At 41.1% G+C, this 27,201-nt stretch overlaps 2 protein-coding genes across 5 annotated transcripts in view; both read left to right on the top strand.

Annotated features, from left to right (window-relative positions):
* Window positions 1-14,778, top strand: part of cracd (capping protein inhibiting regulator of actin dynamics) — a 220,172-nt gene extending 205,394 nt beyond the window's left edge. For all 4 annotated transcript variants that reach the window (XM_080187208.1, XM_080187215.1, XM_080187224.1 and 1 more), the window contains 2 exons: window positions 2,678-2,843; window positions 13,201-14,778. In XM_080187208.1, the coding sequence (XP_080043334.1) occupies window positions 2,678-2,843; window positions 13,201-13,361 (327 nt within the window). In that variant the 3' untranslated portion in view covers window positions 13,362-14,778. The remainder of the gene's footprint in view (window positions 1-2,677; window positions 2,844-13,200) is intronic.
* The window catches only part of paics (phosphoribosylaminoimidazole carboxylase, phosphoribosylaminoimidazole succinocarboxamide synthetase), a 277,223-nt gene that overhangs the window by 140,125 nt on the left and 109,897 nt on the right, over window positions 1-27,201 (top strand). The window lies entirely within an intron of this gene.

The following is a 27,201-nucleotide window of genomic DNA, read 5'->3' as shown; positions in this document are numbered from 1 at the left end:
CTGATCCCTGAGGAATGCCACTTGTCACAGCCCTCCACTCAGAAACGCACGGTTCCACTGCTACCCTCTGTCTTATATGTTATTTTCCACTTGTCAGTCCAAGCCTGGATGCTGCCTAGGTCATGGTGTGTTTGGACATGGACGAATCGCAGAATCGTAGAATCATAGAATCTTTATACTACATACGGAAGCCATTCAGCCCATCAAATCTGCATCGACCACAATCCCACCCAGGTGCTATCCTTGTAACCCCATGTATTTACCCTGCTAATCCCCTGATGCTAAGGGCCATTTTGGCATGGCGAATCCTTCGAACCCACACATCTTTGGATTGTGGGAGGAAACCGGAACACCCGGAAGAAACCCATGCAGATGCAAGAGGAATACGTGGGGTTACAGCAATAGGCCCTGGGTGGGATTGTGGTCAGTGCAGACTTGGGCCAAATGGCTTCCTTCTGCATCATGGGCATTCTATGATTCAGTCCATGTCCAAATGTAGCAAGGCCTGGACAATATCCAGGCTTGGGCTGACAAGCAGCAAATAACACTGACCTAAGCCGGGAATTGAACCTGAATGCCTGGTGCTGTGTGGCAGCAGTGCTAACCACTGTGCCACCATGCTTCAGTATCTGAGGAGTTGCGAATGGTACGAAAATTTATGCAATCATGAGTGAACATTCCCACATCTAACTTTATGATGGAAGAAAGGTCAGATATGAAGCAGCTGAAGACAATTGCCAGGACATTACCCTGATGAACTCCTGCAGTAATGTCCTGGAGCTGAGATGATTGACCTCCAATTACCACAACCATTTTCCTTTGTACCAGGTATGACTGCAACCAGCAGAGAGTTTTCCAAATTTTCATTGATTCCAGTTTTGTTAGGACTCCTTGATGCCATATTTGGCTAAATGTTGCCTTGATGTGAAGGGCAGGCACTCTCAATTCATTTGCTCATTCACAGAGCTGGTGCAGACATGATGGGCCAAATGGCCTCCTTCCACACTGTAAAAATTCTCTGAAATTTTGTGGAACAGTTTGAGAATAGTTATTCATGTATGGTGTTTCCTGTAACACCAAAATATAGACATTTCAGGCAGTTGCTTACAAAATATTACAAAACAGATAAAAGTTACCAATCTTCCAAGAGTCTCCAGGAATTGGAGGGACATTTCCATGGCACTGCTGTGAATGACCCAGGAGAGAAATCAAAGGGCCATTAAAAAGATTGTGTGCTTTTCATTTTCTTCAATTTACTAATTATAAACATAATGGCGATGGAGAAAAATGGCTGATTAACAGTCAAAATTAATCAACTCCGGTCTGAAAAAGTCAGTTTTTTGATTGGAGTGGAAAAGGAATTCATCCAGAGGGTGGGCCATTGAGATGGATTTTACAAGGAGATGGACTACCCGCCCCTTGCCAATGTGGAAATGGTTGCAAGCTTCAAGTTTTTAGGTGTCCAGATCACCCACAACCTGTCCTGGTCCCTTCATGCCATCGCTACAGTTAAGGAAGTCCACTAGCTCCTCTATTTTCTCAGGAGGCTAAGGAAATTCAGCATGTCGGCTACAACGCTCACGAATTTTTACAGTCATATCTTTGAAAGCATCCTTTCCAGATGTATCACAGCTTGGTACATATGGCTCCTGCACTGTCCAAGACTGCAAGAAATTACAAAGGGTTGTGAACCTAGCCCTGTCCATCACTCAAACCAGTCTCCCATCTATTGACCCCGTCTACACTTCCCGCTACCACTGTAAAACAGCTAGCATAATCAAGGACCCCATGCACCCTGGATATACTCTCTTCCACCTTCTTCTGTCAGGGAAAAGATATAAAAGTCAGATCACTTACCAACGACTCAAGAACAGCTTCTTCTCTGCTGCCATCAGACTTTTGAAAGGACCAGAAGATTGTAATGGAGGTTAAATGAGGCCCTTAAGTGGCAGTTATTTATCCACTTTAGGGTCTCAATGGGCCTATGGGTTAGTGGGTTGTTTGACCCCATACCAGCCCCTCCACAATATGTGGAACAGGTGGAGGGCAGGTGTAAGGTGGTGGGTTGGCCATCGTTTTATGCTATGTGCCTTCATTCTTTAAATAATGCAGTCGGGCTGGAAAAACCTCACCCCATTGGCAGGAACACGGGCATAGATTGGTATGAGGTGAGAGGTCATGTGATGAAGCCTCCAGAAACACATCCAACTTGAGCTATCCTAAGATGGACTTCTTACCACAACTGGACTTTTTCTGTAAAGGGGTTAATTTTTCATTTCAAAGTTTATTAGTCACAAGTGAGGCTTACATTAACACTGCAATGAAATTACTATGAAATTCCTTTAGTCGCCACAGTGCGGTGCCTGTTTGGGTCAATGCACCTAAGCAGCATGTCTTTCATTCTGTGGGAGGAAACCAGAGCACCTAGAGGAAACCCACACAGACAGACAGACACAGAAAATGTGCGAACTCCACGCAGACAGTGACCCAAGCCTGGAATCGAACCAGGTACCTGGCGCTGTGAAGCAACAGTGCTAACTACTGTGCTACTGTGCCACTATTGATGATGATCATCTTGTAGTTGGAACAAACAAATAAGAAAACCAACCCATAAAATACATTGGGGAGAAAGCAGAAATGTCTTCTTGTTGATTTTTGTCTGTCTTTATCATTACAGACAATAGTATCCAGCTCCATGGACAATAAAGGAGGCAATCACTACATGAGCACATTGCAGAAATCCAGTCAGGATGAAGAAAAGAAAATTGGGAGCAATATTATGTCAAAAGTGGAACGCCGTGAGCACCTGAAAAAATCTGCCACACTTCCAAATTCTGTCACAGGTACTTGATACCTTTGTTGAAGAGCACATGTATGCATATATTAAGAAGTTATTGTTAGTTGATGGGATAGCATTTTCATATTTGTTGCAATCATTGGTTTTGCTATAAATTGCACACAAAATTGAGATCATTTTGAAAAGTGTTAGGCCGGAATTTTACCGGCATGCCAGCCCTGACTCCAGGGGCAGGCTTGGCTCAGAGAACGGCATTCTCCATTGGCCACAGGTGGGATTGTGCGAAACTTGGGCAGACGTGCCGGTAAAATTCCGCCCTTTGTGTCTGCGTTTCTGTTCAAACTGATTTGCGTGTCCCCAAACATAAAATCTGCTGTGAAGGCATGGAATCTGGCAGCATTTTAAACTTTTTTTTTGAAACATTGCTTTAAAAATATTCCTTAATAGATTTAAGAGTGGTAATTTTGTAAAATTTAGGGAGGAATCTTTTGGCTCTTCCCACTGGTGGAATCTGCTGGTCCCACCGAAGACAACCCCCTGTGATGGATTCCCCAGCGGTATGGCAGCAAGTCATGCCAATGACCATCAACTCTGGCAGGACCAGGAGATACTGCTGGCAGCCAGTGGTGAGCCGCCTCCAGTGGAATAATCACTGCAGGGGGGCTGGAAAATCCTGGCCTTGGTTACCACAGCTGTAAATGAGGTTAATCATTTAAACAATAAGCATCTTAAATCACAATGGTCTGGATTCTCCAGTCCTGCTGCTGTGAATGGAGATTTGACTGAGTGCCAAATTCTCCATTCTTGCTGGCAGCGGTGGCAGGGTGTATGACATCAGAGAATTACAGCCAGTGTCTGTCAATCTACCACCGCGAGTAACCTGAACTTGAACTTCTGAAAGTGACTTAAAAAATATAAGAATTGGTCTTAAAAGGTGCACAATTAGGAAACCTCCAATGGTGATTATGTGCCCTGGGAACGTGGCCTGAAAAATGGTGTGAAAGCCGCAAAACTCAAATTGCGCTGAACGCAATTTGTGCTTGAAATTCTATGGGATTTTGCGTCAGTTTGTCAGAAATTGGGAGAATTGCGTTGAAAAGTAACAGTACAACCTAGAAACTTGAACGCCATAATCTTGCTGCTGTTTACGCTGGTGGAACTGAATGGTCCTGCCGACGGCTTCCCGCGGTGAGGGGTGCATTCATCAGGAAACCCTACTGGGGCCAGAAAATCCTGCTGCCAGCGAACGGTGTGCCAGCGCAAAACAAGCTGTAGATGGGGAGGAAATTCCCAGCCCAAGTCTTAAATATGAAACCGTTTCATATGCATTACAATTTTGAAATAACATTGAATGAATAATGTTGCAGCCTTTGAGATGTTTTCAGTGCGAGGGGATCCTGGAAGAGTATGCTCCCAATATTTCTACTGCTCTCTCCATATGAGAAAGTCATTCTGTAGAACTTCAACTTGCCACAGCGAGTTTATTTTTTTCAATGCAGTTTCTCCTCTGTTGACCAAAAATTAAAACAAAGGCCCTGAAAATCCTCAAATGATTTCACTCAAAAATGGTATAGACCCAGATGCTGTCAATGAAGAAAGCAAATCAAGATACGAGTTCAACCTTACAAGAATTTCTTTTCATTAGTTCACGGGATGTGGGCATCACTGCCAAGGCCAAGGTTTATTGCCCATCCCTAATTGCCCTTGAGAAGGTGGTGGTGAGCCTCTTGAACCTCTGCAGTCCCTGTGGTGTAGGTACACTCCCAGCACTGTTAAATAAGGCATTTCAGAATTTAGATTCAAGGGAGATTGTGCATGTGACTTGGAACAGATTGTGCAGAGAGTTGAATTTCCATGCACCTCCTGTCCTTGATTTTCTAGATGGTAAAATTCACAGGTTTGGAAGGTGCTGTCAAAGCAGGTTTGGCAAATTGCTGCAAGCCATCTTGTTGATAGTACGCACAGCTGTCACAGTATGTTCACTATGGAAGGAGTGAACGTTTAAATTGGTGGTTGATGTGCTGATCAAGCTGAATATTATCAGGCTTCTTCAATGTTGTTGGAGCTGCATTCATTCAGGCAGAGTATTCCATCACACACCCGATACCAAAAGAGAAAATGCTGGAGAATTTCAGCAGGTCTGGCAGTATCTGTAAGGAGGGAAAAGAGCTGATGCTTCGAATCCAGCTGACCTTTTGTCAAAGCATGGAACTTGGTGCAAGTCAGCTTTGACAAACGGTCATCTGGACTCAAAAGATCAGCTATTTTCTCTTCTTATAAATGCTGCCAGACCTGCTGAGATTTTCCAGCATTTTCTCTTTTGGTTTCAGATTCCAGCATCCACTCTAATTTGCTTCTCTACACTCCTGACATGTGTCTTGTGGACAGGCTTTAGGGAATCAAGTGGTGAGTTACTTGCTGCAGAATTTCCAGCCTCTGATCTGCTTTTGTAGCCACAGCATTCATGTAGTTGATTCAGTTAAGTTTCTAGTCCTCCAGGATGTTCATAATGAGGGATTCATAGCTGGTAAAGCTATTGAAGATCATAGGAACATGGTTAGACTTTCTTGTTGGAGGTGCTCATTGCCTGACACTTGTATGGTGTGAATGTTACTTGTCACTTATTGTGCTGCATTCAGGCATGAACTGATTCATTATCTGAGGAGTTGCGAATAGTACTGAACAATGTGCAATAATCAGCATATATCCCAACTTTTGACCTTGCATTGGACGGATCGTCATTAATGAAGCAACTGAAGATAATTGAGTCAATATTGAGTGCTGTGGCAGTGATGTCCTGGGGGTGAGATGATTGACTTCTTACACCAACAGCCATCTTTCCATATACCAGCCATTTGAGTTTTCTTCACTGATTTCTATTGACTTCAAATTTGCCAAGGCTCCTTGATATCACATTCATCTCAGCAACAACATCTGAAAACACAGTTCCAGTTTCACATGGGTACTGAAAGCACCCAGCTCTACCTCACAACCATCTCACCCAACCACCCCACTAACTCAAAATGGTCAGACTAATTGACCAACATCCAATGTTGGAGGAGCAAAACTCAATATTGGGAAGACTGAAACCATTGTCTTTCATACCCACTACAACTCCATTCCCCAACCACCAACTCCAACCTCTTTCATGACCGCTATCTGAGACTGAGCCAGACTGTTATCTTGGTGTTATATTTGACTAAGATGAGTTTCTGATCACATATCTGTTCCCATCATTAAGACAGCCTATTTCAACCTCCCTAACATTGCCCTACTGGCCTCTGATTTAGTTCATCTGTTGCTGAAACATTTAAACATGTCTTTGTTACCTCTGGATTTGATTATTCCAAAACGCTCCTGACCATCCTCCCACTTTTTACTCTTTCTGAACTTGAGGCTACCCAAAATTCTGCTATTATACCCTAATTTGCACCAAATCCTGTTCACCCATTACCACTGTGCTCACTGACCTACATTGACTCATGGTTAAACAATGCCTCAGTTTTAAAATTCTTATCTTTAATTACAGATCCCTCCATACTTTACCCCTCTCGGTCCATGTAATCTCTTCCAGCCCGACAATCCTTCAAGTTTTCTTTTCTTCTCCAAATTTGACCATGAGGATTCCTGATTTTAATTGCCTCATCATTTCTGGCCATGCCTCAGTTGTCGATGACCCAAGCTCTGGAATTCTCTCCCTATACCTCTCCACCTTTCTTTTCTTCTTAAAGGCACTTCTTAGAACCCATTTCTTTGGCCTAGCTATTGGTCATTTGCCCTAATATCTCTTAAGGTGGCTTAGTGGCAAATTTTGTTTGATAACGCTGCCGTGAAACATCTTGAGATGGTTTCCTATGTTAAAGAAACTTGTTAAAGTTGTTAGACCCAACAAAGAATGTGTGGTCTTACATGCATTCTGGCCGTGTGTGCATCACAAATCGATGTCACTGTATTATTCTTTGTAATGTCTGAACAGAGTTACAGACAACATGTCTCTTTAACCAGTCAGATTGAAGAATCCTTATGAGCTACACAGAGTCCAAACCAGTAACTGTTAGTGAGAATATTTAGTTCAATACCAAACCATGTATGGAAAACAAGATGAAAAGAGGAAGGAGTGAGGCTTCACATTTTTAAAAGTTTTTTTTGTATAAGAGATGTTTGGCAGTAATTAAGATTTGCCATGCTGGTAAAGATTCACTTGCACTCAAAAGAACAAGCCTTAACTTGTTCTGGTGCAGTTAATAGGTGTCGAGTGGGTAAACACTGTAACTGTAACACTGTGACTATAGTTGTTGATGTATGTGAACACTGAGTCTTTTGGCAAGACACTGCCAGAACAAAGCTTCTATAAGAAGGATATGATTGCATTGGAGAAGGTGGAGAGGGGATTCACAGGATACTGCCTGGGATGGAACATTTAAGTTATTGAAGAGAAGTTGCATAAGCTTGGATTGTTTTCATTGGAGCAGAGAAGACTGAGAGGCGACCAATTGAGGTGTTCAAGATTATAAGGGGCATTGACAGAATGGATAGGGAGCTGCTGTTCCCCTTGGTTGAAGGGTCAGTTATGAGAGGACCCAAGTTCAAGGTGAGGGGGATGGAAGTCTAAGGGGGATATGAGGAAAAGCTTTTTTACTCAGAGTATGGTGATGGTCTGGAAAGCGTTGCCTGGGATGGTCGTGGAGGTGGTTTGCGTCACATGCTTTAAAAGTATTTGGATGAGAACTTGGCACATCATAACATGTCCAGTGCTGGCACATGGGATTAGGTGGAAAGTCAGGTACTTCTCGCACATCAATACAGACTCGATGGGCCAAAGGGCATCTCCTACACTGTATGATTCCATGATTCTAAGGAGCTGGGGGACTCAAGTCAGCAACTTCCTGATTTCCATGTTTAATTATGTATGTGCAGACTACAAATGTTGCTGTCTCCTTAATAAAAATGAGCACTCATAACCTCACCCATGCTCACCATTCTTATTGCAAATAATTTTAAAAATGGGTTTAGTTTGCTAATTTTGAGGTTTATTTTAACTGAGTACAAAACAGTCACATTTCCCTGGTTCTCTGGATGATTGGTGCAAGCCACTGGATTATTAATCCAGTTATAGACTGTAATTATTACATTATCAAAGTCAATGAATATCAGAGAAACATGGGCCCTGATAACATTCTGGCAATAGTACTGAAGCCTGGTGCCCCAGAATTTGGCACTCCCCTTGTCAAGCTCTTCCATTTCAGGTACAACACTGGCATCTACCCAACAATGTGGAAAATTGCCTAGGTGTGTCCTGTACACAAAAAGCAGGACAAATCGCACCAATTGTAGCTCAATCAGCCTGCTCTCAATCATCAGTAAAGTGATGGAAGGGGTCGTCGACAGTACTATCAAGTAGCACCTGCTCAGCAATAACCTCCTCAGTGACGCCAGTTTGGGTTTCACCATGGTCACTCAGCTCCTGACCTCACTACAGCCTTGGTTCAAACATGGGCAAAAGAGCTGAATTCCAGAGGTGAGGTGAGAGTGATAGCCCTTGACATCAAGGCCACATTCAACTAAGTGCGCATTAAGGAGCTCTAGCAAAATATTGATTCAATGGGTATCAGGGGACTGATGAGGGAAGTCAAGAACAGCATAAAAGCAAAAGAAAAAGCATGCAAAGTGGCGAGGATTAGTGGGAATCTGAAGGATTGGGAAGCCTTTAAAAGTGAGCAGAGGACAACTAAAAAAGTAATAAGGGGGAAGAAGATGAAATACAAGAGTTTTTTTTAATATATAAAAGGTAAGAGAGAGGCAAAAATAGCCATTAGACCACTGAAAATGAGGCTGGAGAAGTAATAATAGGAAACAAAGAAATGGCAGAGGAACTGAATAGTTACATTGCATCAGTCTTCATGGTGGAAGACACCAGTTGGATGCCAGAGCTCCAGAAGAATCAGGAGGCACAGGTGAGTGCAGTGGGCAACACTAAGGAGAAGGTTCTGTGGAAACTGAAAAGTCTAAAGGTGAATAAATCATCTGGACTGGATGATCTACACCCCAGGGTTCTAAAAGAGATAGCTGAGGAAATTGTGGAGGCATTGGTGGTGATCTTTCAGAAATCACTGGAGGCAGGCAGGGTACCAGAGGACTGGAAATAGCTAATGCAACACCACTGTTTAAGAAGGGAGAGTGGCAGCAAATGGGAAATTATAGGCCAGTTAGTCTGACTTTGGTCATTGGCAAGATTTTTGAGTCCTTTATTAAAGATGAGATCGTGGGGTACTTAGAAGTGTATGATAACATAAGACTGAGTCAGCATGGCTTCGTCAAGGGGAGGTCATGTCTGACAAATCTGGTGGAGTTCTTTGAGGTGGTAACAAGAAAGTTAGATAAAGGAGAATCGGTTGACGAGATTTATTTAGATTTCCAGAAGGCCTTTGACAAGGTGCCGCATAGGACACTGTTAAATAAGTTAAGAGCCCATGGTGCTAAGGGTAAGATCCTGGCATGGATAGAGGATTGGCTGACTGGCAGAAATGATGTGGAGATGCCGGCATTGGACTGGGGTAAACACAGTAAGAAGCCTCACAACACCAACTTTAACCTGGGTTGTGAGACTTCTGATTGGCAGAAGGCAGAGAGTTGGGATAAAAGGGTCTTTTTCAAGTTGGCACTGGTGACTAGTGGTGTGTCTCAGGGGTCGGTGCTGGGACCACAACCTTTCACAATATACACTAACGATTTGGAAGAAGGAACTGAAGGCACTATTGTTAAGTTTACAGATGCTACAAAGATATGTTGAGGTACAGGTAATATTGAGGAAGGAGAGGGCTGCATCAAAGAGGAAATAGCGAGGCATCTTGAGAAGAATTGTTTAATAGAGCAGACCCAGCACAGATTCGTTAAGGGGAAGTCGTGTCTGACGAATTTATTGGAATTCTATGAGGATGTGTCTAGTGCGGTGGATAGAGGGGAACCGGTGGATGTGGTGTTTCTCGATTTTCAGAAGGCATTTGATAAGGTGCCGCACAAAAGATTGTTACAGAAGGTTAGGGGGCATGGAGTTGGGGGTAAGACATTGTGGATAGGGGATTGGCTGTCAAATAGGAGGCAGAGAGTTGGTATCAATGGGTGCTATTCGGATTGGCGGTTGGTGACTAGTGGAGTGCCCCAGGGATCGGTGCTGGGGCCTCAGCTATTTACCATTTATATAGATGATCTGGAGGAGGGAGCCAAGTGTAAGGTGTCGAAATTTGCTGATGACACAAAGTTAAGTGGAACAGCAAATTGTGAGGAGGGTGTGGAAAGTCTGCAGAGGGATCTAGATAGGCTGAGCGAATGGGCGAGGACCTGGCAGATGGAATACAATGTTGGCAAGTGTGAAGTTATCCACTTTGGTAGGAATAATAGTAGGAAGGACTACTACTTACAGGACGAAAAGTTGCAGCATGCTACAGTGCAGAGGGACCTGGGGGTCCTTGTGCATGAGTTGCAAAAACCCAACCTACAGGTGCAGCAGGTGGTCAGGAAGGCAAATGGGATGTTGGCCTTCATAGCGAGGGGGATTGAATATAAAAGTAGGGAGGTCTTGCTGCAACTGTACAGGGCGTTGGTGAGGCCGCAGCTGGAGTACTGTGTGCAGTTTTGGTCGCCGCACTTGCGCAAGGATATTTTGGCCTTGGAGGGAATGCAGAGGAGGTTCACTAGGCTGATACTGGAGTTGTGGGGGTTTAGCTAAGAGGAGAGGCTGAATAGACTGGGCTTGCACTTGTTAGAGTTTAGAAGGATGAGGGGGGATCTTATTGAGGTGTATAAGATGATGAAAGGGATGGATAGGGTAGAGGTGGAGAGATTCTTCCCGCTCAGAAAGGACAGCAGGACTAGAGGGCACAGCTTCAAGATAAGGGGGGGCAGTTTAGAACAGAGTTGAGGAGGAACTTCTTCACTCAAAGGGTGGTGAATCTCTGGAATTCTCTGTCCGTTGAAGTGGTGGAGGCTACCTCGCTAAATATATTTAAGACGCGGGTAGATAGGTTTTTGGTAGGCAAGGGGATTAAGGGTTATGGGGAGAAAGCGGGAAAGTGGAACTGATCCACTTCAGATCAGCCATGATCTTATTGAATGGTGGGGTGGGCTCGAAGGGCTAGATGGCCTACACCTGCTCCTATTTCTTATGTTCTTAGAAGGACGGGGACAGGCTAGGAGAGTGGACAAAGAAGTGGCAGATGCAATACAATGTGTAAAAATGTGATATTATGCACTTTGGAAGGACGAATGGAGGCAAAGACTATTTTCTGAATGAGAAAATCAGAAACACAAAGAGACTTGGGAGTCCTTGTTCAAGATTCTCTTAAGGTTAACGTGCAGGTTCATTTGGCAGTTAGAAAGGCAAATGCAGTGTTAACTTTCAAGTTGAGAGGGCTAGAATACAAGAGCAGGGATATACTTCTGAGACTGTATAAGGCTTTGGTCAGACCTCATTTGGAATATTGTGAACAGTTTTGGACCTGGTATCTAAGGAAGGAAAAGCTGGCTTTGGAGAAGGTCCGGCGGAGTTTCAAAGAACAAAGAAAATTACGGCACAGGAACAAGGCCTTCGGCCCTCCAAGCCTGCACCGACCATATTGTCTGACTTAACTAAAACCCCATCACAAGAATGATCCCTGAAATGAAGAGTTTGTCATATGAGGAAATGGTTGAAGACTCTGGGTCTGTACTCGTTGGAGCTTAGAAGGATTGGGGAGGGGGTTGCTCTTACTGAAACTTATAGGATACTGCGAGGCCTGGATAGAGTGGATGTGGAGAAGAAAAACTAGAACCAGCTGGCTAGTTTTAGGCTAAAGGGATGATCCTTTAAAACAGAGATGAGGAGAAATTTCTTCAGCCAGAGAGTGGTGAATCTGTGGAATTCTTTGCCGCAGAAGGCTGTGGAGGCCAGGTCATTGGGCATCTTTAACGCAGAAATAGATAGGTTCTTGATTAATAAGAGGATCAGAGGTTATGGGGAAAGGGAGGAGAATGGGAATGAGAAAAATGTCAGCCATGATTGAATGGCAGAGCAGACTCGATAGGCAAGTGACTTAATACTACTACTATGTCTTATGGTCTTATGGGGCAAACTCTTTGCTCTTGGAGTCATACCTGCTACATTGGAAGATGTTGGGATTGTGGATAGTCAGTCATCTCAGCTCCAGGCCATCTCTGCAGGACTCTCTCAGGATAGTTTCCTGGGCCCAACAATCTTCACTTGTTTCATCAATGACCTTCCCTCCATCACAAGGTCAGAAGTGGGGATGTTCGCCAATGATTACACAATATTCAGCACCATTTGTGATTCCTCAGATACTGAAGCAATCCATGTTCAAATGCAACAAGATCCAGACAATATCTAGGCTTTTGCTAACAAGTGGCAAGTAACATTCATGCTAGACAAAAGCCAAGGAATGACCATCACCAATAAGAGACACTCTAACCACCATCCCTTGACATTTAATGATGTTACCATCACTGACTCACCCACTGTCAACATCCTTGGGGTTACCGTTGACCAGAAACTCAACTGGATTCACCACATAAATGCAGTGGCTACAAGAACAAGTCAGAGGCTAGGAATACTGCGGCGAGTAACTCACCGCCTAACTCCCCAAAGCCTATCCACCATCTACAAGGCACAAGTCATGAGTATTATGGAATACTCCCCACTTGCTTGGACGGGTGCAGCTCCAACAACACTCAAGAAGCTTGACACTATTCAGGACATATCTACAAACATCCACTCCCTTCACCACCGCGCTCAATAGCAGCAGTGTGTCCTATTTACAAGGTGCACTTCACCCAAGATCCTTAGACAATACCTTCCAAACCCATGACCACTTCCATCTAGAAGGAGAAGAGCAGCAGATACATGGGAACACCTGCAAGTTCCCCTCCAAGCCACTCACCATCTTGACTTGGAAATATATCACCATTCCTTCTCAGTCGCTGAGTCAAAATCTTGGAATTCTCTCCCTGACAGCATTGTGGGTCAACCCACAGCACATGGACTGCAGCGATTCAAGAAGGTGGCTCACCACCACCTTCTCCAAGGCAACTAGGGATGGGCAATAGATGCTGGCCAGCCCATGTCCCACGAATGAAAAAAAAACACAGAAACCAAACCAACTGTTATTCCTCCTTTTCCTCAATGTGTTTGAAAATCACTGATAAGGCTTAAACATTGGCCTGTGGGACTGTGTCGAATAAGGAGTCAATACTTTTAGAAGGTCGAGGGGAAGAGAAAAAAGTGACAGCACATTGAATTAGATTGATGGTTTTATTTTGTTGTAAGAAGAAATCCTTACTTCTTATACCTTATACTTTGCTCTTCAATAAAATCCATTTTTGTGTATAATCTTTTCTAAATTTTCTTTGCATAGTTGAAATTTGTGATTCAGTGGCATCAACTCAGGCGGCAACAGAATTACCGAAGAGATTCTCAACTCCCGATGCTGCACCGGTATCTGTGGAACCTGCCTGGCTAGCCCTTGCCAAGAGAAAAGCTAAAGCTTGGAGCGACTGTCCTCAGATAATTAAATGAACCCAAGTCGTTTGGGAACTGCCACTATATCTTGTATAGCTATCACTAAACAAAAGTGCTAAAGCGTATTTTTTTTTCAAAATAGGTTAAAACCATAAAAAGCACTGCATGTGCTGCATATGTCACCTTTTTCAGTATATCAAGAATGCAAATAACACATGGCTTGCAAATGTAAATTTTGATTCACATTCCCTGTAGCTTTCCAATATTGTTTGTAAATTTGAACATAGATGAAAAGCAGCATACACAAAAAGCCACTGCATACATTTACCTGTTCCAGTTCTCAACTGAGTGTGGTAATGTTTCCTCCTGCGACCACCACTTTTCAAAACCTGTGAGAAAGAGCATTCCCTTTGCTCAAAAATTTCTCAAGTATTGACTTGTATTGTAGGGACATCTAAATGGTGTCCCAAAGCCCTTCAGCAAAATACTAAATATTTTCATAACCTGATTGTAAATGAAACTTGATTTTAATTTTAGCATTTAGTTAAACTATATTTTTGGATTGGATTTTGGCATGATGTACATGTCTGTGATTCTAGAAAAGAAATGTTTTGTTTGCAAAATAATATTAACAGGAACAAGAGAGAAAGGTTATTTCTTTCAAAGAGGTGGTTAATTCAGTCACAATTAAAATAGGAATTAGAGTAATATAGATCAGGAAACAAATCTAAAATGCCATAGTAAAAATTAAACCAGCCTAAAGTAGAAATGAAAAATGGTTTCGCCACCCTGCCCCCATCCTTCTCATCTAGAAGACAATTTTCTTTTCTTTTATCTTTTATACAGGGTTTGGGTAAGATGTCTATTGTAAATGGCATTTGCTGCATAAAATGCTTTTCTGAATGTATCCTCTGCACATCAGTGGCGCCCTCTTACTTTAATCCGTGTCAGACATTTGAAGGTCTGTTTTATTTCTCCTGCTCTGTAGTAACAAGATTAGAAAAGGGCACAGTGGATGAATTTCTGCTGGGTTTCTCCTGTATTGTGTGTTGATAATCAGGGAACCAATGGAATATTGGCACCATTGTAGTCAACACTATTTTGCCAGGATTTCCACAGCTATTCATTGATGTTTAAGCAGTCGGAGAGCCTCCATTGAAATTCACCCCCATATCTCATCCACCTTTCAATATCCTTTTGTAGCTGACATGTTACTTTATGTACTTTGACCTTGAAGAGATCTGAACTACTGGCCCCCTCCCATCCACACCTGGGTCTGCATCTGCCTCTTCTACTTTCTGGTGTTGTATTCTAATCGCCTTTCTAGCAGCTTCTGTTCTGAGTTTGACTCCAATCCATTACAAATCTGTATTTTCTTTTATTCATTCATAGGATGTGAGTGTCGCTGGCTGGTCTAGCATTTATTGCTCATCCCTGAGGACAATTAAGAGTTACATGTAGGCCAGGCCAGGTGAGGGCGACAGATTAAGGGTTTAAGGGTTATGGGGAGAGGGCGGGAAAGTGGAACTGAGCCACGACAGATCAGCCATGATCTTATTGAATGGCGGGGCAGGCTCGAAGGGCCAGATGGCCTACTCCTGCTCCTATTTCTTATGTTCTTATGTTCTTATTTCTTTCCCTAAAGGACGTTAGTGAGGACATTTTACAACAATCAGTAGTGGTTTCATGGTCATCATTGGATTTTTAATACCAGATTTTTATTGAATTCAAATTTCATCATCTTCCATGGTGGGATTCAAACCCGGGTTCCCAGCGCATAATGCTGGGTCTCTGGATTGCTAGTCCAGTGACAATGTCATGACACCCACACTTTCCTCTGTGGGCCTGTTCTCACTAGTTCCCCAAGTTTTTGTTTGGTCTTGCCAGTTGGTTCTTCTCCATCTTTGTATATTAACAGTAATTATTTCTTGACTCATTTGTATGTCTGTCCTTTTTCCACTTCTATCTAGTCCTCTATCTTTGTCTTTTTTTATTTACCGCACATTATTTTTTATTTGTTGGCATCTTGGTTCTCCTTGCCATGACACTCCACATCATTTGTTTGTTTCTTTTCTCCATTACTTGATACCTTCTCCCCAAAATGCAAACTCACATCCATGGAAAGAACACAGGATTGAAAACTCCCAACAATACATTCAGCATTCAAAATCCCACTGCGGGACAATGCATGTCACCTTCCAAATTTGCCAAGACCAAACAAAGTTTGCGAATGCCTGGCTTATAAACAGTTTCAAAATTGTCACACCTAATATTTTCACCAACTGAGAAAACGCTACCACCAAAAGATCAAAGAACTTTTCGGATATGTTTTAAGCAGGATGATAAACAAAATTCAAGCAGGATTTACTGCTTAAGATTTTTTCTCATTATCAAGAAGAAAAAGCAGCAGCTTCAGGGCTTTTTGACTTTATATCTCATGGTACTATTAATATCTCGTAGATGAGCAGAATTAAACTGCAAATTAGTTCTTAAACTGAATGCAGCCAACTTGGAGATTTGGATACTGACCCATTTTGGTGTATTATATCAATTCCTCCTGGTTCTCTACCAATGTTCAATCATTGCTTGGGACTTGCTAAAACATGTATGGCAATAGTAGATTAAAATTCAACACCATAATACCATACATTTTATGCTAAACTTACATTGCCGTAGGCTTAAATTCAGCATGAAAATGATAGCATAATCACAAGGGAAAGTAACAGACATTGGAAAAACCGACAGTTACAAATGTTTGGAATACTGTTGATCTCTAGTGGCTTTCAAATGCAATGAAACTATTATAAAGACAATGGCTCTCAGCGGATTTGATAGTCTAAGTGTGCAATCATAATTTCAATTTTATTTAAACAACTATTCAACAGTGCTATTCAACTGTTTACTATTCTGAACTTAGAAGAGTTATTTTGAACAATTGGGTCAAATGCTATGGCAGTTCTTCGATTATAAATAAAATTGCACATTTTTGAGCATTTTTCCAATGTTAGTGTAAACAAGGAACTCCCACAGATTTAATTAAAAACATGGCCCAGATCTTCTGCTCTCCAGATCATTGAACACTGGACATCTAACCCAAGATATGCCTTGAGAATCCCAGAGTTGCTGGTGTGCTGACGCTGTGGGAATTATCCAGGAAGTTTGAACAACCAATGGGCAATTCCTTGCTTTCCAGGACCCTCTGAAAAAGTCTCCAATTCTGAGTTTGAATTGGACATTTCTGACAGTTCCATTGTACTTACCTGAATAGATACCAGGAAATGTTAGTCTGACAAATCCTGGTCTGGCTCCTGGGTAGCTATACAACTGACTCCCAGTCACCAACACTGAGCCCCCAAACGCCTTCCACAAACCCCCCTGACCTGACAACCCCTCCGAAACTAATCCAACTACACCACAACACACCAACCTATTCATCCATTTCATTCATCTGCCACCATACAACCTCTACATACCTGACACCCTACCACCTGACCCACTGTTACCTTACCACCCCACCAATCTGCTACTGTACCCACTTACCTCATGTACCCATTCATCCACTCACCCATTCACCAACAATCAGACTGGACATTTAAATTTATCTTATTGCAGCTAGTGCCATAAAAAGGGGGCATGTCTTTTGCGCTGATTCTCATTGCTGCTCTCTGCATGGATTCCTGCACCGAGGGAAGTCTTCTGCATCATGGTCTAGCCTTTTTAAGGAGTCCAGGTAAGTGGGTAGCTTTTTGTCAGGTTCCAACTCTGATTGAAAGATTTGGGCTTTAGTCTTGATTCCATCACATTACAATAGAGCAGTCTGTGTATCTGAAGGCTAAATTTAAACTCACGCATAAATAATTAGTTCTGATACACAACAGAACACAAGGTTTTCAGCATGCTTGTAGTAAAATCAACTGTTTTAGTCCAAATATTAATGTTTTCATAAACATTAGTGAAAGGAAAATATTACTGAACCTGGCAGGAATAGCTGCAACACTGCTGGTACAGCATCCTGGAGTAGGAATTAACAGGCTAATTAACTCAGATTGAACCTGTCAGTTCTCCGACTCCTTGTATAGTACAAAAAGCCATCCATTATCATTTAAGCAATATGCATTTTTATTTAAATTGCCAATTTATGCACTTTGCTTATTATGTTGCATTTGCATTTCATGACATAATAGGGATTATTGGTCCATATTTGAGAATATTCTACTAGCTGATTTTGATCATCAATTTCTAACATAAAGCTAAAATCATGATCATTTTAATTTTGATTATTAATTGTATAAAATGATGTAAGCAACATATTCTATGGGATTTGCTGATATCTCCCAGAAAGTAAAAGAAAGCAAGAGTATCAAGTGTGTAGGACATGATAAAACTAATGAGACAATATAAAGACCACAGCTTTTATGTAGCTTGTCTGGATAAAAATGAACCATTCTAATCTAATCTAGAAGTTATTACAACCTTCAGTTAGTGAAATAAAAGCTACTGCAACACTCTTGGGTAATATTTTAGCTTCATGATCTTTATGAGTCATCACTGATTGCTTCTTCAATAACTGTGGTTTCACTAAAGCAGTGTTTTTCTCAGCGCTATGGAGTCTTTCAATTCACGTAAACCTGCTTCCATCAGTCAATTCAATTATTTCTTAGAAGTCTAAATTATTAATCCTTCCATGTGGTCTCATGGTTTTTGCACTACCTGTTTCAGGGGACTGTAGGACTTTTTCAAGGGTACAGTAGTTATTCGTTGAATCACAAAATCCTACAGTGCAGAAGGAGGCATTCAGCCTACCCATTGATTCCGCACCAACTCAGTGTCTTACCCAGCACTCCTACCCCCACCCCACCCACACACACACACACCCACACCCACACACAAACACACATGTTTTCCCCCATAGTTCTTACATTTTAAACCCTGGCTACATGACCATCTCTGAGATGCAGCACATGGACAGAAGAAGGATATGAACCATACAATCAGCACAAAAAGACTGTAAAAGTGTATTTATAATTTGCCAGTTTATAATTTATGCATTTATCCATGGCAATAAGCCAAAAGGAAAACATTGAACATCCTAATTTACATTGACTTAAGTTTTCCTGAAATTATAACTTGCATTGAGTTCAAAACTTTCATTGTTGCTAATAGCTGGTAAAATTCTGATTAAAAAGACAGATGTATAACTGTGAATGGAAAATGTTTAAAACACATCAGGTTGTTCTATATTAGAAAGAAAAGCTGTACTAAAATTGAAGCTCTGTTAGAACTGGGATATGATGGCTATGTGTCACAATCTATTTCTAACAAGAGGTATTTACTTGAAATCACAACATTTTTCCTAATTTTGCGCATTTGCAGACTTTTTTGTTTTTATCTCAGATTTTAACCATCCAGTATTTTTTATCATTTTATCTAACACACAACCCATGTTTCACTGACTTCTTCAAATAGTTGTTCAATTTTTTAACATTAAATTTTACATTCTTACTGCTGTTTGGCTTATGTCCTGCTACCAATGTTTTAGACCTTTGATTTAATTTCTGATTCCTTTCCATCCCCACAATATCTATTCCTGCTCCTTCTCCAAGTAGTCTCTAACACAATTTTAATTCAACTCATTAGTTCCAAATGATAGTTCTTTGGATGATGAAATCTTGGGATTCATAGAATCATACAGTGTAGGAGAAGCTTTTCGGCCCATTGAGTCTGACCAATGCACCAGAAATATCTGAAGTCCCACCTAATCCCATCTGCCAGTACTTGGCCCATTGCCCTAAATGTTATGATGTGCCATTAGCTCATTCAGACACGCCAAGGTCCCTTTGTTTCACAGAGCTTCCTAGTGTCCTACCATTCATTGAGTGCTTTCTTGTCAAATTACTCCTTCCAAAGTATATCTCCTCACACTTTTCAGGGTTAAATTCCATCTGCCACATCTGCCCATTTGACCATTCTGTCTATATCTTGTAGCCTAAGGAACTCCATCTCACAGTTAACCACCCATCCAATCTTTGTGTCATCCACAAGCATACTAAACCTACCCCCCCATTGTCAACACTGCCATTTATGTAAATGATGAATTATAGGAGGCCCAACACAGATCCCTGTGGCATGCCAGTGGACACTGGCATCCAGCACTAAAGCAGCCTTCTGTCATCACCCTCTGTTTCCTACAACTGAACCAATTTTGAATCCATTTTATCAAATTACCCTGTATCCCATGCGAATTTACCTTCTTTACAAGTCTCCTTGTCAAAGGCTTTGCTGAAATCCATATAGACTATATCAACAGCATTACCCTTATCTACACACCAGGTTACTTCCTCAAAATAGACTCACATTTGTTAGACATGACCTCCCTCTGATGAAGCCATGCTGACTATCTCTGATCAAGCTTTGCCTCTTCAAATGGACATAGATATTCTCCTTCAGAAGTTTCTCTCATAGTTTCCCTATCACTGACTTGAGACTCACTGGTCTTTAGCTCCCTGATTTATCTCCAAAACCCTTCTTAAATAATGGAACAATACTAGCTGTTCTTCAGTCATCTGGCATCATCCCCATGTCCAGAGAGGAATTGAAGATTTGGGTCAGACCCCTTCAATCTCCTTCTTTGCCTCCCTCAGCAGCCTAGGGCACAATTCATACAGACCTGGAAATTTATCCACTTTTAAAGCTGCCAACACCTCCAATACCTTCTCCTCCCCGATGTCAATTTGCTCAAGAACTTCACAGTCTCTCTCACTGAATTCCATTCCATGGGTAGGAAATTCTTTTCTGTGAAGACCGATGTGAAGTATTCATTCAACACTACCGACGTCCTGGCTCCACAAAAGATTGCCTCCTTGGTCCCTAATGGGCCCTACTTTTTCCTTGGTTATTCTCTTTCCATTGATATTGAATACCTTGGGATTTTCCCTACTTTTACCACTAGAGCTTTCTCATATTCCCTCTTTGCATTCCTAGTTGCTTTCTTAAGATTCACCCTGCACTTTCTATACCTCACTAATGCCACCACTGATTTGTTCCCTTGTATTTTTCAAAAGCCTTTCTTTTCCTTCTCATTGTATCCTGAGTAGCTCTGGTCATCCACAGTTCTCTGGGCTTATTATTCCTATCTATTATCCTAGAGGGAACATGCTGGGCTTGCACCCTTCCATTTCCTTTTTGAATGCCCCCCCACTGCTCTTCTGTTGCCAGCCTACCTTGGCCAGATCCTGTCTTATTTTACTAAAATCTGCTCTCCCACAATCCAAACTTTTTTTTGCAGCTTGTCTACTTCCTTGTCCAATCACAAGCTTAAATTGCACCATATCGATCGTCATCACTGAAAAGCTCCCCACCACCTCCTCAGCCACTTATGTGGCTTCATTCCTCAAAATCAGGTCCAACACAGCTTCCTCCCTTGTTGGACCCTCCACATATTAATTTAAAATGTTCTCCTGTACATATTTCAAGAAATCCAATCCATCCAAGCCCTTAACATTACGTATAACCCAATTAATGTTGGGAAAGTTGGCATCACTTACTACAATAAACCTATTGTTACTGTTTTTACACACCTACACAAACTGAATACATATTTGCTCCTCAATATCCCTCTGACTATTTGGAGGTCTATAATAAACACCTAACAATATGGCTGCCCTTTTTTATTTCTAAACTCTACCCACAAAGCTTCATTTGACACCCTGTCCAAGATCTCTCCTTACTGCAATAACTGACTCCTTAACAAATAATGCAATGCCTCCTCCTATTTTACCTCAACCCCTGTCTCACCTGAAGATTCTATATCCTGGAATGCTGAGTTGCCAATCATGTCCTTCCTTCAACCATGTCTCTGTGATAGCTACTATATCACACTTCCATATGTCAATCATTGCCCTCAACTCATCTCTTTTACCAGCAACACTCCTGGCATTAAAATAGAGGACATCCAGCCTGGCCTTACTCACCTGAAACTTAATACTTACTCACCTGAAACTTAATACAATACTTCTTGTTTTGCTCTATGATTCCATGCCTTTATTCTACTAATCATCTGTGTCCCCTCCCCCTACAAAATTGGTTTAAACGCCTCCCAACACCACTAGCAAAATGTCCTGCAAGGATGTTAGTCCCGTTCTGGTTCAGATTATGAAATTTTAAAATAGGTGAGAAAAGCATTCAAATGTAAATAAATAAAATATTTTTATTTAGATATGGCAAATATGGTAACCTATAAATTTACTTACCCTAAAATCAAAATTTAGGAAGAAAGCTCTGTATATTTTTTGTAACATGATTTTCCCCTGAAAGATGTTACACAATGTTTCTTAAAGCAAATACAAAATAAAACAAATCTTAAAATAAGGTCAGAAAATTAAGAATTTATTGCTTAATATACAGCATGTTAACACAGAAGTAATTTTAATGCAGGTTTTCACAATAGACATTTGCTGTTGCGGTGTGTCACACACACTTGCTAAGAAAGCTGGAAACATTTCAGCAAGATTTTACAGATTAAATGACCTTTAATTTGTTGGGAACATTTTTCTTATTTCCCATATCTGCTTGAGAAGTGACTCGTTGTGCATTCTTAATTGTGGAATTTTAAGTATATATTATGTGGAAAGGAGGACAGATTATTGTTTCAATTGTTGCATATTGTAAAGAGAATTCAATTTTAAGTAACTGGATTTTTGTTGATTTACCCTAAAGTACCTCCAGAAGCACACCTGGAGAACTGCATTTTAGGGTATCATATTACATTTCAGCTTAATGTTCCTGGTAGGGTTCAACGTTGTCCAAATACAAATGCTATATCAATAGTAATATTTCATGTATTTGATTGGTATTGTCCTGAGATACACTGAAATATATAAAAGATGAGGGTCATGTGTTAAAATATATGACAACCAGTTAATATGCTAACTGTGTTCATGTGTAGATACTATGCAGACAAACCTGGCACCGAAAAACTTAACGACCCTGTTACTCCAGTAAATAATTATATTTGGGGTGGCAGTTTATACTGATTGAAATGGAAATATGATAGCTGTATATTGTCCAAATGTTTGCTCAAGATACTTTGCACTAACAAACATTAAGTACTATTATGCTGTTGCTTTAATTAATCCTTAAAAACCCTATCACAACATTTGTTGATTATATGGAGTCCCCTTTTATTCAGCACTGAAAGGAACAAGCACTGTGTAGTTAATTTTAATATAGAATAAAATATCAAAACGTTTACTCAAGGGCACAATTCTTAATTTTTTTGGAATACAGAACTTTTGTCATTGCTGAACATATTTATTGTGTTTGTAATTTTACATTTTCATTTACTGTTTTTAAATACAAGTTGTAAACGGACTATTTCCTGTAACCATACCAATATAAATGGCTAAGTGACATTTAGTCAAAATAATTGTTTCTATTACTACTCTCATTCCATATCCAAGAGTAATTTTATGATATAATGTTACTGTAACTTGGTTTAATTTTATTTTTTAAAGTGTTGCAAAGTGCAATTGTTTCTAATTGTGTTTTCTTTTTGGGTTTATGTTACTTTGAATTCCAACACTGCATTTGGTCCTGTAGTGTGTAATGATAAAAGTGTTGTATGTAATAAATACATTTTATTAACCAATGGAACACATGCTGGAGTGTATGACTGGAAGATTTATTTGATCTACAGTTTTCGTTTAACTTCTTTGGAACAGCGTGTGCAGAATAGGTCTTGACTTGTTTTTTACATACAATTGATGGCCATAGCATTGCATCATCTCTTGCTCTTCATTTTACAAACCTGAAGAAGACTATAAGACAATAAGGCCATAAGATATGCAAGCAAAATCGGGTCATTTGACCCATCGAGCCTGCTCTGCCATTCAATCATGACTGATAAATTTCTCAACCCCATTCGTCTAACTTTTCCTCATAACCTTTGATCCCCTAATGGGTGAAACATGCTGGGTAGTTAAAGCTGTGACAGATCAAGACTAAAACTTATTTCCCCCTTTATTGTATTGACTATTGATCTGGAGACATGAGTTCAAAGTTACCAGCTGTAAGGGAGTTTTCTGGGGGCTTCCCTCTGGTGCCATGTTTTGAGCTGAACTCAGCTAATGCAAAGATCCACAAAAGACAGTTTGCAGTTAAATACATTTTTTATTTGACCAACACACATTGGGAGAGAGATAGCCGGGAGATTCCAACGTCTCTCTGACGTTACAGTACAAGTGTAAAACAGATATACCTTTTTGAAGGTTTGTTTCTCCCACCCAACCTATCATCTGAACTGGATAATTCAATTACATTAATACACATTATTTACCTTGGCCAACAGCATTCTATCTTCCAGCAGAGTTGGGAATTCATTGATCAACAGCACCTGGAAGTTCTATTCCACTGCCTGGCAACCTTACCTACCCAAATCCGGTAGGTTCAAGGATCGCCTTCTCTACCTGCAAACTATTGGACGCTCCCCTTATCAGTAGAAGCTGAATATGTCTATTCATTGCAACGAGAAGCTAAATACCTCATTTTAAAATCTTGATAGCTGGCAGCTGCAAAGTCTCTTACTGATAATAAAGAATATATTCTATACCTTATTGCTTCCAAAGAATGTGGCTTGTCTAGTTCTGCCCATTTCCCATTATGCTTTGGGGCAGGCTGCATCTTGGCCAAAGTTTACAAGACATTTGAAAAAACATTTTAAATCTATAATAGTTATTTGAAATTCTCTACAAATGTTTATATTAGTGTCTATGCAAACAATATCTTCACATGATATATAGATATATATAATATATAGGCACTTTGTGATTCCTTATGATATATATAAGGCATACTGTGATCCCTATTCTAAACTAGTCTACTTTGTTTTAATAATCTTCAAAATCCCAGGGGTTTCTGTATGCCCTCCTACACCAGCTAGTTAGCTAATTAAATATATCTGGAATAAAAAAACAAATATCAGTAATGGTGATATGAAATGATCAGATTGTCATGAAAACCCATTTGGTTTAATAATGTCCTTTGAGGCAAGCCTATTCCAGCCTGGTCTATATGTGACTCCAAACTCACAGAAATGTTATTGACTGTTAAATGTTCTCTGAAATGACCTAGCAAGCTCCTGGACACAGCATGCAAGCAGTCATTCATGAAGGTGGCTCACCACTGCCTTCGCAAAGACAAATAAGGATGGACAAAAACGTTGGGTTTGTTGGTGACATCCACAGCCATGAATGAAAACACTCACTGGAAGGCAAGATCAGATACAAATTTCTGCTGCAAAGGACTTGGATAAGGACTTTAATAAGTTAGCCTACAGAAAAAAGGTGATGAATATGCACACTGAAACTTATAGTACACTAACAAGCCTGTAACTAATGTCAAGGAGTACAGAGGTCCCTGAAACCAACTTAGCACAGATCTTTACACACTGAGCTTTAAGCATAGTCTTTCTAGCATGAAAATGGTGATCAACGTTATTAGTGGACAAAACCGTAATGCATCATTTGATGGCCATTGTCTCAGCTTTCATTGTAGCACAATCAGAAGGCACCTAACATCTGGGTACTCAAACTAAAGTCATGCAAGCTCAGATGGCTACCATCATGGTTGCATTTACCAGTTTTCAAACAGACTTGCAGGGTGTCACAGCAGATAAGCAACCTTTTCTGCAACAGACCACGAATATTACTGAGAGAATAAACAAAGGTGATGTGTTGGTATTTGTGTGCAATATGGTACGATTTGCCTTATAAATTTCATTTTGAGTGTTTATTTTGTGATGGCTTTTATTTGATGATTGCTGCCCAGCAGGCAATGTGATGGTCAGTAACAAAGCTGTGGGGTTGATGATGGACAGGGAATTTATTGGTATCACAATTGGATGAATCAACCTTGGACAACCTGGCCAGAAAGGAACTGAATTGGTTGTCTTCTCCCTTCCTCCACTTCCTGCTTCTCAGTTGGTCATTGGATAGTGGATTACAACAGCTCTTCTTTTCGGATAGCAAGGTCAGGCAGCATGCTACAAACTGTAGGGCCCTTCCAGAGGGGTCCAGATAACAACAGCATGGTGGGAGGTTTGGGGGGGGCAGTGTATTTTTTCTGGCAAGGGGAAGTGCATTGGGTGAGCCTGGTAAAGTTAATTCCCATAAAAGGGACCTCATCAGGATTCTGGCGTCATCCCATCCATTTCAGGGTTTCACCCAGATGGGATTGAAGGTGAGTGGAGGACCCCATTATATCTATCAGGTATTTAAAATATTCAAACAGCTCCTTTAGCACTGTTTCCCCCCTGAATTTTACCTTTAATAGCCTGTGCACCAGTTTCCAATCTGTCAGCAACTCAAAAGGGGCACTGAGGTGACTGCAGAGTAGAGTAACTTCTTCAGTAAAACAAAAGGCTTTGATTTGTGAAACTGCAGAGCTTCAGCCGTGGCTTGGTGAGAGTTACTATTCAAAGCACTCCTTCTCCCAGATTGCTGGCATTGCTTGATAGATATTTGTCAATTTCTTGAAAGACACATCACCTGTCTAGTACTTAAATCACTTCAGCTACACTGCCTGCTGCCTTCACAATGATATAGGAGCAGTTTATACAGCTCCAAGTTCCACCTTTGATGAGAGGTCAGGGAGAAGCAACACAATGGCCAACAGCACCAGCAAAAGCCGCACCAGCATCAGTACCAGCTGCCTTCTTCAGTTGCATACCACTCTACAAGTAGAGAGAATGGACACTGAGGGTCAGCTGAAAGGAGGTGAGAGCCTCAACACAGGATCTACAGGCAAAGGATCTGCTCTCCCAATATGTTAAAGCATCAGGTGGATAGGGTCGTAAAGAGTGCTTTTGGTACATTGGCCTTTATAAATTGGAGTATCGAGTATAAAAGTTGGAGTGGTATGGTAAGGTTGTATAAGGCATTGGTGAGGCCAAATTTAGAGTATTGTGTACAGTTTTGGTCACCTAGTTACTGGAAGATTGTAATTAAGGTTGAAAGAGTGCAGAGAAGGTTCACAAGGATGTTGCCAGGACTTGACAAGCTGAGTTACAGAGAGAAATTGAATAAGTTAGGACTTTATTGCCTCGTGCATAGAAGAATGAGGGGAGATTTGATAGAGGTGTATAAGATTTTGATGGGTATAGATAGAGTGAATGCAAGCAGGCTTTGTCCAATAAGGCTTGGGGAGAAAAAAATTAGAGGGCATGGGTTAAGGGTGGAAGGAGAAAAGTTTAAAGGGAATATTGGGGGGGCTTCTTCATGCAGAGAGTGGTAGGAGTGCGGAATGAGCTGCTGGTAAATGCATGGTCACTTTTAACATTTAAGAAAAACTTGGACGGGTTCATGGATGAGAGGAGTGTGGAGGGATATGGTCCAAGTGCAGGTCAGTGGGACTAGGCAAAAAACGTTTCAGCCAGACAAGAAGGGCCAAAAGGCCTGTTTCTGAGCTGTAATTTTCTATGGTTCTATGATTCTATCAATGCGTCAGAAGGTTCAGGCTTCTCATGGCAGGTCGTCGCTAATGTCTGCCGCTCCCTTGAACAAGACTGCCTTCCCAGTGGACCAGGTGGGCATGCATTGCCAATGGCTAATTGGTTGCTGTAACTAGAGGGTCACCCACCACCCTGTCCCACCTCCGATCTCTGCAATACCACCATGGTTCTGTGCTTGTCTGCAGCAAGGAGAGAAATGTAACTTTAATTTGTGGAGGGTGTCTGCTGTTCAGTGAGGGCAACTGTCAGGAAAACAAGGGTTTTAATGTTTTGTCTTTTGTAATATCACTCCATCATCAAAAAAGAAATGCTGTGTCAGGTAAAGGCATTGCAACATTTTGTGAAATTTATGTTGTCAACAATCCATCAGAGACAATTGTTTACGCTACCTAT

The sequence above is a fragment of the Carcharhinus amblyrhynchos genome, chromosome 1 (genome assembly GCF_965287045.1).
Source record: "Carcharhinus amblyrhynchos chromosome 1, sCarAmb.v2.hapA, whole genome shotgun sequence".
Lineage (NCBI taxonomy): Eukaryota > Metazoa > Chordata > Chondrichthyes > Carcharhiniformes > Carcharhinidae > Carcharhinus > Carcharhinus amblyrhynchos.
Note: the sequence above shows the minus strand (reverse complement) of the source record. Positions and strands in the feature narration are given on the sequence as shown.